The sequence below is a fragment of the Lissotriton helveticus genome, chromosome 6, assembly GCF_964261635.1.
Source record: "Lissotriton helveticus chromosome 6, aLisHel1.1, whole genome shotgun sequence".
Classification (NCBI taxonomy): Eukaryota; Metazoa; Chordata; class Amphibia; order Caudata; family Salamandridae; genus Lissotriton; species Lissotriton helveticus.
This window is the reverse complement of record NC_136067.1, coordinates 653,172,943-653,185,340: the sequence shown is the minus strand read 5'-3', so window position 1 is coordinate 653,185,340 and position 12,398 is coordinate 653,172,943. Positions and strand designations below refer to the sequence as shown.

The 12,398-nt window shown below is 42.2% G+C and overlaps 1 protein-coding gene across 1 annotated transcript in view; it reads right to left on the bottom strand.

Moving 5' to 3' along the window:
* Positions 1 to 12,398, bottom strand: part of BCKDHB (branched chain keto acid dehydrogenase E1 subunit beta) — a 1,266,052-nt gene that overhangs the window by 786,117 nt on the left and 467,537 nt on the right. The window contains exon 8 of the mRNA XM_078648121.1: positions 10,651 to 10,761. Within this exon, the coding sequence (XP_078504247.1) occupies positions 10,651 to 10,761 (111 nt within the window). The remainder of the gene's footprint in view (positions 1 to 10,650; positions 10,762 to 12,398) is intronic.

The window sequence follows — 12,398 nt, the reverse complement described above, 5'->3', positions numbered from 1 at the left end:
GACTGACACTACTTATGCAGGGTTGGCGGACTACTTGCCCCTTTCAGTAAGCAGGCCTCTTGGCATGCCTGGTATAGAGCTTTTTTTAACAGGTCATGCAAACATGAGGTCTATTCACCTCTGAAAAGCTAACGGCAGTCAGGCAGACACCAGCTCTGGTTGCACAGCAGTCCTAGGAGCACTCTCGTTCTTGGCCATACAAAACTTTCAGTTGGAACTGGTTCGGAGTACTGGTGACGACAAACTACCAAAGCACAACCAATCGTTTCCTTACAGAAGACACTTGTTAACTTTGATGAGTCCACTTGATCAGCTGATCTTAGAGTCACAGCTTTCCTTAACCGCATGCGTGCGGGCGGAATTCCGCCCGTACGCTGAGTTTTTTAAAAACGCATGTTACGTGACGAGCTGGGCTCGTCATGAGCGTGCGAGGAGGCTACCTCATGACGAGCCCAGCTCGTCATCAGCGTCGAAGGGGTTAAGAATATAGCCCTGCCATGTCTTTCTCTCACATTTTGACATGTAGATTCCATACATCTCAATAAACAACATTCACAAAAATTATAGTAATCACATGGTCTAGTAGCTGTGGCTCTCATTTTTAGATGCGTCTGTTGTATTCATTGAACACATTTCAGGCCAGATGTATGACCCTTTTATGAGGCCACAAACGGGAGATCCTCCTGTTTGCGTCCGCAAAAAAGGGCATGTACAAATGCTATTTTGCGAGTCACTGACTCGCAAAATAGCATTAGCGACTCTCGCAATTAGGAAGGGGCGTCCCTTCCTAATAGCGAGTCACCATGCCATGTACTGTTGTTTTGCAACCTCAAAACACCACAGTTTACCACCTACTTCAAGTAGGTGGTAAACCTCTCGCAAACAGGAAGGGGTTCCCAGGGGACCCCTTCCCCTTTGTGAGTATGTGAGAAAATATTTTTTAAGAGCAGGCAGCTGCCCTTAAAAAAATTAAACTGACATTTTTAATTTTTTTTTTTTTAAATGCGAGTTGCAAATTGGTGGGTCGTACATCTGGCCCTTGATGTGCAGGTGCTGATGTTCTGTTTTTCACTACGTTCCGTTTTCCATGAGAATGTTGATCATGGAATGAAGGAGGCAATGCGGTTAATCTGGAGCCGTCCTGCGTGGAGGATGCATTGCAATGCTGCTGGGAATAAACTGGTTGAACATACCTGCGTTGGATTTTACTTTGCAACAGCATCTTCATCAAATAATGTATTCGAACAAAAAAAGGTCTGAAATCCCTGCTATATTGATGCTCACATTTTACAAACCATGTGATGCCCTTCAAGTGTGTTTCAGTTGACGAAGCAGTAAAGTAGCTTGAATCTCCCAGGCGTGCAACCAACAGCCTGGCTTTATAGCCGCTCCGTAGCTGAAGCAATCCTCACATTAACAGAACACTGGTCCAGTCAGCTGAATCTGTAAACAGCACATCTGAGTGATCTCAAATCTACAAAAATTACAGCGGACGGGCAGTGGTCCAGTAGTGTGAAATCACTTTTACGGCTGATCGCACTGAAGGAAACATCATGCCTCGAACACTAACATGACCTGACGCGCAAGCGATGCTCGTCCCGGGATGACGGGAAGAGCCTAAGCTGTCACACACGCTGACCCAATGATCCAAGATTAAAACCCGACATTTGTGAAATAATGATGTTAATCTTAACATGTTGTAGAGAAATGTGCACTGAAAGTGCCGGTTTTCTCTTGCCTAGGCTCTTCAAACTCAGCTTAACTAGAATTCTACACACTTGGCTAATTCTGCAGGAGGACCATTTCTTTACAACATACGTTGAAAAGATGCGCAAAGCATTCTGTTACCAGTGCCATAAGAAGAAGAATGCATTTATAAAATGCTCCATATTCCTCTTCTTCTAATCAGCCCCAAAGCTCCAACTTGCATCTTGCTTTGGCTTTACATTGTTCACACAAAATGTTGGCACAGATTTGACCTGTGCAAGAAATTGAGTTAGTGATTGAGAGGGTGAACCCCCTTCCAAAGCAACAACCACAATCCTTGTCAGGGTGAACCAGAAAAAAAACTAAATTAACCTGTGCTTAACCCTCTGGTAGGCTGGCACAAAAGCGTCAGGCTTAACTTACAGGTATTGTGTTAAGAATGTATGCAAAACAAAAACAGTATTAAAGTGAAACAACACAAGAAAAATCCCACACCAATTTAGAAAAATTGAGCAAAAATGTAATAAATACAATGAGAACAAAATGAAAAAAATTCAATTGATGGATCCAGAGCTGTGCAATTTCAAAGGTTTAAATGAAAACCTGTTTAGGGCTTACCTTTAGGACCTGTTTAGAGATTACCTTAAGGGTGGCTTATATAGGGAGGTTTAGGCCTGGCAAAATGGTTATTTTGCCAGGTCGAACTGGAAGTTTAAAACTGCACATAGGCTGCAATGGAAGGCCCTACACACGTTTTGAATGGCTACTTAAGTGTGAGGCACAGTAAGGGCTGCAGGACCACTAGTGGTATTTAATTTACAGGCCATTGGATATATACTGAACCACTTTATTAGGGACTTATAAGTAAATCACATGTGCCAATGAGGTGTAAGCCAAATGCACCATGTTTTAGGGGGAGAGCACAAGCACAGAGTCCTAAAAGACAACAAAAATGGGTTCAGAAAACAGAAGGGTTGTTGGCAAAATGTTTGGACCCTGCAGAGAAGTTCAAGTCCAACAAACTGCAATTAATGAAAATAAACCACAAAGATGGAATGATATACCTCCCGTATATACAAGTGGAGGAATCAATTAACAGCATGTGTTGGTTAAATGCACATACCCTGCAATGTGCAAAAGTGTAATTTCAAGATTGTGGAGATTCAGAACAATTTACACGTTACACTTATCTACTTACTTCATAGGAACCCTGGCATTTATTCCTTGCGGCTGTCAACACTTGTTTGCCCACCTCCCAGTCCTGATGAAGACCCGCCCCTGACGCATATTAGGCTACGCATCCGCCCAGAGTCGAAACGTCGACATTGCAGTCACACTAGTCCATGCAGCTTCCCTGACCCAAATATAAAGTTACACTTGGGTCGTGTATTCATGCTTTTAGGATTGGACAGTGCAACATAATTGTTATTTGTCTTATATGTTCCCTATTTGTATAATATATGTATAGCAATTTTTAACTTATCACCTCAAGTCACCTTTCTGCACTTCATTCACTTTATTGCCCTGTATTGTATTGTTTTATTGACAGCCATATTAATTAATATGTGTACATAATACTCATACAATACAATCGTCATTTTTGACAAAAAAATGTCTTGTTTTTGTGGTGTGTACCTTGTATCCCAATTTGGTTCTTGAAAAGTGTTGTAGAACCATTTTTATATTCAATACATTGAACAAAGGAATTGTTACTCTCCCAACAGAACCACTGCTTTATATATCATACATACCCAGGTTCTGAGGGACACCGGGTTACCCCATTATTGCTAATGGTCTCAGCGAGAGGGCAGACAGCTGGTCATCCAACTCCAGCCATCCAGCTGCACATAGACTAAGCCTCCTTCCCTGAGAGGGCTGTAAATGCACTTTCATGGCCTGTTTGAAAGATGATACAGGAATCTACAGTCGCTTATACATAGTGAATGGAGTGTCAATGAATAGCTACACAAGGACCATTCCTCCTGGCCTGTCTGGCCATAGACGTGTGAAACACATCTCCTCCTTTCCATTTGGAGTTTACCTCTGCTGGTGCTGCCCTGTTAGCAAGGGGTAAAGGGTATCTCTCCAAATCCATGATCCTAGTCTCGATACAGCCACATATTGCCAAAAAACACATCATACATTTATACATATTCATAACGCCCAAGCTTCGTCTTTTCTGGAAAATAAAGGCTCTTAATGATTTCTGAAATATAGTACGGTAACACCGCCACACTAATCACAATTACTGCACAGCAGACATCTGTAACTGGCTTTATGACTGAACAAGGTTTGTGGCTTTCATGGCGTATGGACTCTGGAATACCAGTCTTTGTGACCCACTGAATTAAGAGATTAATGCAAGTTTCATGTTTCAGAGATGTAGTTCAGCCTGTGCACATTCTAAATTTTCATCTGCAGTTGTCATTTCTAGAGTTGGTTGAATTAAATCGGATATGGATAACAAGCATTGGAACAGCTATTTCCTTTCCCAATGTGTTTCAGCCATGTAGTACACCAGCATGGCTAAAAGTTAGTGGTCTAGAGGAGAGTGGCATGGAGTGTCAAAGTATTGTGGAGTGGCATAGAGTGGAGTCACATAAACTGGTATACAGTGGAGTAGAGTGGACAGGTGTAGAGTGTTGGCAAAGTATAGTGGTGTAGAGTGCAGCAGCATAGATTAAAATCCTGCATAATAGAGTGCAATGGCGATGGGTGCAGTGACAGAGTGCGGTGTGGAGTGGTGCAGAGTAGAGCAGCATTGAGAGCAGTGGCATAGAGTGGTGCAGAGGAGAATATAATGCTGTAGAGTGCAGTGGCATAGAGTGCAGTGGTGTAGAGTGTACTGCTTCAGAGTGCAGTGGCTTAGAGTGGAGTGATGCAGAGTAGAGTGCATTGTCATGAAATGCAGAAGGGTAGAGTGGTGCAAAGTTCAGTGGTGTAGAGTGACGTAGAGTGCAGTGGTGTAGAGTGACGTAGAGTGCAGTGGTATACAGTAACAGGGCAGTGAAGTAGAGTGGGGTTGAGTAGAGTAGTGTTGAAAAGATAGGAGTTATACAGAGTGGCGTGGAGAACAGTGGAGTTCAGAAGCATTTAGTAAAGTGGTACAGAGTAGAGTGCACCGGCGTAGAAGGACTGGTGTTGAGTGCATTGGCACAGAGTGTTGCAGAGTACAGTGATATAGAGGGCAGCGGCATATACTGCAGAGTCGTATAACGCAGGGGCATAGATTAGAGTGGTACAAAGCATAGTGCAGTGATGTAGAATAGAGTGCAGCCGCAGCTCCTCAGAGAAGGAGGAGGAGTGCTGCCCCACTGCTCGCCGAGCAGTGGAAAAAGAAAATGATAATAGCTATAATTATTATTATAATAGCGTTATTATCATTAAATATTTTTGTACAGGCTATGTGGTTACTTTAGAGCGGGCTGGGGTCACAAGGAGGAGGAGTGGTTTGTGCACCATAAATGCGCATGACAGTTTGGTCGGTCGTTTTGGCCGGCCAAACAGTGGTGTCCACTTAGAATTTCTCCGCCTGGCTGTGTTTCACAGCCAGGTGGAAAAGAGCCCTAAGGCTCACAGGCTGTGTCTGAGCAGCCAAATAGGCCACTCAGACCAATCATGACGCTGCTGTCATTCTGCTGACAGCGGCATAGTGATTGGTTTAGGGGAGTCTGTGTGCTACCGGGAGCCAGGACGAGAAGAAGACTAAGGAGAAGCTGCGGCCGTAATCAGGTAAGTGTTTTAAAATGTTTGTTTATCCTCCCCCGCCCCACCACATCCACTCTGTAGCAGACACCACTGGTAGAATGCAGCTGTGCACAGTGCAGTGGCATAGAGTGGTGCTGAGTGGAGTGGCAGAGAGTGAAGTAGAGTGCAGTGGCGTAGAGTAAATTGTTTCAGAGTACAGTAAAGTAAAGTGGAGTGGTGCAATGTGACTGCAGTGGTGTAGAGTGTGATGGCATAGAGTAAAGTGCCAAAGAGTGCAGTGGTGCAAAGTAAATTAGAGTGACATACAGTGGTTTGGTGTAGAGTGCATGGGCGTAGAGTTGAGTGTTACAGCGTAAAGTGCATTGGTGTAGAGCGTATCGGCATAGAGTGCAGTGGCGTAAAGTGCAGTATTACAGAGTGCTGTAGAATGGAGTTGTGCAGAGAAGATTGGAGTGGCCTAGATTGGAGGGGTGTTGAGTGCATTGGTGAAAAGTGCAGTGCTGTAGAGTAGAGTGGCGTAGAGAGCATTGGCATAAAGTAGGCAGGCGTAGAATGCAGTGGCATAGAGTGGAGTGTTGTGGAGTAGAGCGCAGTGGCACAGAGTGCAGTGGCATGGATTTGTGTAAAATTGAGTGGTGCAGAGTAGAGTGCAGTGGCATGGAGTGGACTGGTGCAGAGTGGAGTATGCATGGTGGTAGGACACTGCCATTACAGACAACACATTTTCGTTGAAAATTAAAGTTACATTTGCACAGTTATACAGTTTTGCTAATAAAAATATACAGCGCACAAACAATGTGTGGAAATGGCATCACCTAGTGTATTGGTTTACTTTGAAGTATTTGCTTCCAATACAATTCAGAATTAACAAAAAATTACCTTCATTTGTGCATTCCTTATTCTGATATCTTCTGAAATACTTGCACAGTTCCTTTAAATGTTATGTGCTAGAAAAACAACCTTTCCTACCCCAGTATCCAGCAAGATTTTCACATAAATCCTCTCACTCTGAAGTCTGAGAAAGAAAAGTAAACACCAAGCTCCCTCTGAAGAAAGAGCCTGACATTTGACCTCTGTCTTTAAAACACAGCAAATGTGCCAAGATAAGAACAAGATTTACAAGATTGTTTACAGAAAGGAGCACTTGTGGAAGAATATTTCTTGGGGGAGAGGAGTTGGCCTAACGGCTAGGGCGTTCGGCTTCGAAAATGGTGAACTGGGTTTGAGTCTCGGCAACGACGCTGAACATCGTGTGATCCTGGGCAAATCACTTAATCTCCCAGTGCCTAACAAAAATGAATGTGTCCTCATGTACCGCAACTGGTGCTATGTAAAGCGCTCTGATACCCGATACCTTCGAGTCAAGTTCGCACTATATAAAACTGTTAAATAAAAAAAAAATACAAGGGGATTTGGTGTGAAAAGGCTTTGTGCCTTGGGAGGGTCGAACTCACCCTGGACAGCCCAAAATAAAGCTAGAAAATACAAACCACAATGCCCGTGGTAAGCAATATGTGGAATGCATTCCCAGTGAAGCTTTCTGAATGTCCCCAAGATGTCTATAGCCAACCCGACAGCGCACGTCGAAGTAGGCAAAATGCATTTCAATTATACTATCAGCTCACAGATTGGCCTAACAAGTCGTTGCTTTCAACATTAGAGCTCTTTTATTGCCCATCAGACTGATTTATTGCAAGGGACCGCTCAAGTCTCTGCTAAATGTAAGCAATGCTTCAAAGTCAAGAATGATCAAAAGAAAAATAAAACATTCACAGTTTATAAAACAAGGAACAAAACATTAAACCAATAGGAAATACTCATGCTCCTAGTCCTAGGTTTTTATTTAGCAAATCAATAGATTCCAGGAGTTGTAGTATTTATTTGATTATTTTGACCTAATGGGACAAGCGCACTTGATAAAAGGGATTTGTAAAACGATGGCATAGGACGGGATAAATGTCCTGAAGAGTACACAGAGATCTGGCGACTCAAACTGTGACATATGTTTGTCCTAGAGAGAAGGAGCCAACGAATGAGAATACAGCATATGTACCATTATATGAACCGGCATGCATCAGAATAGGTTTTACTGGTAGAGGCTGGTGTTCATCAAAAATGATATAATGATGGCTATCTCCAATGGCAGGAGGCTACTGTATTCTCACCAAGTGACCGGAACACAGATGGCTGGTCACAATAGTGGATAGTTTGAAGTTAAGGTTTTTTCTGTGTTCCCACTGGTAAAAAAGACAACTCAGTAGAATTCTTTTCAGTCTTTCATAAACGGGATATTTAATTTCAGACCAAAAGTGGCATACCTTAGGACTACTCGCAGGCTTTCCACTCTCAGTTTAAAGTAAGTCCGTGCTCTCAGGAACCAGAATTTAGCACTCAAATTGGTCTCCAGAAAAAGCATTGAAGCAGCTGCTGAGAGAAGACAACCTTCCAAGGGTCGGGATTCTGCCACCATTTGTCACCTTAGAACTATGCCGAGGGCCACATGATAACACCAAGGCTACATTATACTTTCATATGATGATGAGCTGAACCAAAGTGAGCAGAGAGGTGCTTTTCAGACCACCAATATACAAACTAAGAACCAACTATCTGAGGACTGGGTGGAAGACTGAATCAAGGAGTAGGCGTGCCCAAGAGCAAGAAGTATCCGCAGTCCAGCTGAGCAGGTACAAAAACCAAACCAAAGGACAGGTTCTCAAGAAGACCAAGGACTGCAGACACACCTCAAAATTGGCAAGTTATTATTGACATTTGTTTATCTCACTAGTACCACTAGTGCGATTATGCACTCATTGCACCAGTGTTATTTATTTTGCCTTCTGTAAATCCCCGACTAGAAGTGTACATGTTTAGTTTTCGTTTGTTGAAAAGCACAAGTTCACTGTAGATCCCTTTGTTCTCTGCATAGTTACCCCAGCAAGAATAGGAGGAAGTCCATTTTCAGTGTCGAAGAAATTAATAAACTCCCACATTTCATGGGTCTAGAATTGGAAAAACTGGATTAGATTAGATAAAGATCAGAGATCAACCAGCAGTCTGAATTCGAGATGTGAAGTGCCAATAAGTTAGCACAAATGAATATTGCAGCCTACTGTAGGAAATTATTGTAAGGCTAATTTTCAATGTAGATGTCTATCCATAGCTCTAACCTTCCCCCGGGGTAAAAATGCTCCTGGTACCCAGCTCAGTAAACTATGGGACCTTCCTATGTTTTTTCTGAGCCTTTATAAAGAGCCCTTGGGAGTTCTATTTACATGTGGCCAATCTACCTACAGATAACCAGAAAGTACTTAAATGGAGAAACTTCAACTGAACAACCAACACATGCCCCAAGAACAGAGATAAGTATTTAATGCACCAGTATGTTGGTAAAAGTGGTCCATGATCTGCTGCTGTGCGGCCCCACACCCTCTTTTTCATGCTATATCAAGTGCCTAAAACTGGAGACTCTCCCAATAAAAATGCATGAGACGATTTGAGAATAAAATATTTTGGAATGTCTGTTATTTGAATGATTGTAATGCAAATTAACAAGCAACAGAAAATAGTGCCAATATAAAATAAACATATTGTCTACTAGATAATGTGTCAAGGTTCGACCCATAACAATAGTTGCTTTTGATAGTTTCTTAAACTACTTTTTTAGCAGGCTATGCTTGCAGAACAAAAACGCCGTAACAGTATGAGTCTCCGCTGATACCGACTTAGAAACAGAATTCGCATTTCTGAGGATGGCTTAAGACTTACTAGCAATATAGAGGATCCGAGGAGTGAAACATTCTCACTTTGAACATTGACCTGACCAAAAAGCATAATGTAAACATTAGTGGTTTGGATGTTCCGACCACTAGTATCTGAGACAGAAAGGCACTCCTACATGGCATAGGAAGATGCAAAGTATAGTTTGCAAAGGTAACAGAAAACTTTGTAAAGCTATGGTAATTTAAGTGGCACCTTAAGAATTCAATACCTCACCTTTCCAGTCCAGTCCACCCGCTAGCATACCGATTCTGAACGCCAGCAGTGGCCAGTCATACAGAGACCAGTATTGCCCGTATGACTGGGCACTACTGGTCTCTGACTTGTTGAAAATGTTAGCCCACATCCCATCATACTCATACTCATTAGTGAGCTTCAAACCAGACACGTGTACTGGTGTTTTGACAATGTTCAGGTTGTACACTGTCTCCTGCTGCATGGGGCTCTTCTATTTTTACCAATTCCAATACAAGCCAGGGTGTCGCCAATATCAAGGACTCAAAACAAAAGAACATTGATGTTAGCCTAATTACACAAGGACAGAGAGTCTTAAACACTTTGTTCAGGGGGCGGAAAACAGTCCAAGTCATTCAGGAGTGCCTTTCTGTCTCAAGTCATTCAGTACATGCAGCCAGAATTCTTCGCTGTACCTGTTTCCACTCTAATAGAGTTTTGTTAGATTACCGTCAAACTAAGCATGCCTCCAGTATACATAATTTAAAGAATCACAATTCAGAAGAGACACCACCAAAAGAAAACAGCGTACACTTGTAGATAATCCCAAAATATGTGATCAAAGAAATAAGTGTGCTGTTAATGCTGGGGTGAGTTAATATGAATGGGGTGACCAGTGAGACCACTGGACCTGGGTATTTATATGGTACAACAAAGAAATGGTCACAGTGGAATGCTTTACATTCCAGCTTGAAGGAGACATATGTCATTCATGCATGTAAACAATTTAACATCACCACAAGGAATCAATGAATAATTGTGATTTAATTTTGATCACAAACATTGGAAAAGGTAAGCATGAATCAAATGGATAATATAATAAATGTACAAATTAGAATCATGAACTTGGTGCTCAAGAGGAAAAGAAATGGGGTGAGTGTTTAGGAAGTGTTGTGCGATGATGCAATGGGAGGGAAAGGTATTGTGTTATACGTACATCCCAAGATTGTAGTACCTATCCCGCCTATTAATTGACAACAGAATGTAAAATAAGACATAACATAGTAGGTGCAGATACAAAATCTCGGTCATCTGTATTTGCTATACAACAAAATATGTCCACGTTTCGACACCTGTAATCATAAAGGTCACTTCAGCCTTATTGGGGGGTCTTCATCAAGCTTTTCCTCACAGTTGAAGTCCCTGATTCACAACACCACAAATAATGTTTTGGTAGATTGATTGTGAGCTTTTTCAAAGTATCACACCTCTGTCTTCTCCTACCTTACACACTGTATCAATATCCCATGGAAGAATGGTTCTCAGATCAATAATTTCACAGGATATACCCAGTTTTTCTTGGGCCATGGTTGCCACTTCCTTAACAACATGTACCTAAAAGAAAAAGAATCAGTGCTTTTGGTCATCAGCCATTTTAAACAACAACAAAAAAAACTTTGAATTACTATTACTGAGATAGTTTGCGAAGATCAAGGACTATAGTAAAAACAATTCACTTTAATTGTATGTTTCTATTTTACACGGGTTGTTTTCATTTAAAAATTAGATAATGTGCATGTACAGCAACAACGGCAAAATACAGTTTTTGGTCACTGTGACAATTATTGATAATGTGAAAAGGGTAGCTGAAGATAAGAACAAGTTTATCATATTTCGGATAAACAGTATATGCTTGTATAAGCTGATAAACCACTTTATTTATTAACAAACAATCTGTAACTATGAGATGTCTAGACTAACATCTTGCAGGTAATTTATATATCCTTCAATAGTGGTGGTGGTTTGTACTACATTATCATGCTATACTGTTCAGAAAAGGTAATTGACTAAATATTGCTCTTGCATGAACGTTTCTACAATTCTCGGATTCCCTATGGCTAAATGTAATGTTAGGTAGACTTGTACAATGCACTAATCATCCATGACGGTATCCAGGCGTGTCAGCAGGTGAGCGGGCTTATTATCACTGCGGAGCCAGGTCTTCAGCTTCTTATGGAACTCAAGAAGTGAGGAGGAGGCCCTAATGTGCTGGGGGAGGTTGTTTCATGTTTTGGGTGTGATGTAGGAAAAGTAGCAACATCCTGCTTTGTTTTTGTGAATGCAGGGAGTGTGTGCGAGTACAAGTGAGGTAGAGCATAGACATCTGGTTGGCAATTGAAAGTGTATGAGGTTGTTTTGGTATGTTGGTCTGATGTTGTGCAGGGCTTTGTAGGTATGAGTGAGTAGTTTGAATTGGCTGCATTTGTAAATGAGGAGCCAGAGGAGTTGCTTAAGGTGCAGTGCATTGTGGGTGCAGTGTAGGGGGTCTAGCAGGAGTTTTGATGGTCTGGAGTCTTTGTAGGATATGCAGGAAGATTCCGTCGTAGAGTGCTGTCGTTGTCAAGTCTGCTTGTGATGAGTGCTTGGGTGATGGTCCGTCTGGTGTTCTGTGGTACCCACTTGAAGATCTTACATAGCATACGTAGGGTGTGAAAGCAGGAGGTGCTCTCTGCCTTGACTTGTGCCATTATGGAGAGTTTGCCATCTAGGATGATTCCCAGGTTTTTAACATTGTAGGCGTGTGTTGGTCCTGGCTCTGACGGCCAACAGGTGAAGTCCCAGGGGGAGGTCTTATTACAGAAGATCATGACTTCCGTTTTATTGGATTGAGCAGGCAGTTTGTTCCTTTTTAGTCTGCTACCATAGTCGTGCCGTTGGTGAAGTTGTTTCTGAGGTGGTAGTCCTGTCCAACAGGGAGAGGATGAACTGTGTGTCATCAGCATATGAGATTAAGGGTATGCCTTGAGATTGGATGATATTGGCTACCGGGATCATGTATATGTTGAAAAGGGTGGCACTGAGGGAAGATCCCTAGGGACTCCACAGATCAGTTTCTTGGTTTCTGATGTGAATAGTGGCATACTAACTCTTGGGGTTTTTCCCGTAATGAAGGAACTGATCCAGTTGAGTGTGGGTTATTGAATACCCATGTCTGGAGTTTTCTGATCACAGTGTAGTGGGAGACGGAGTCA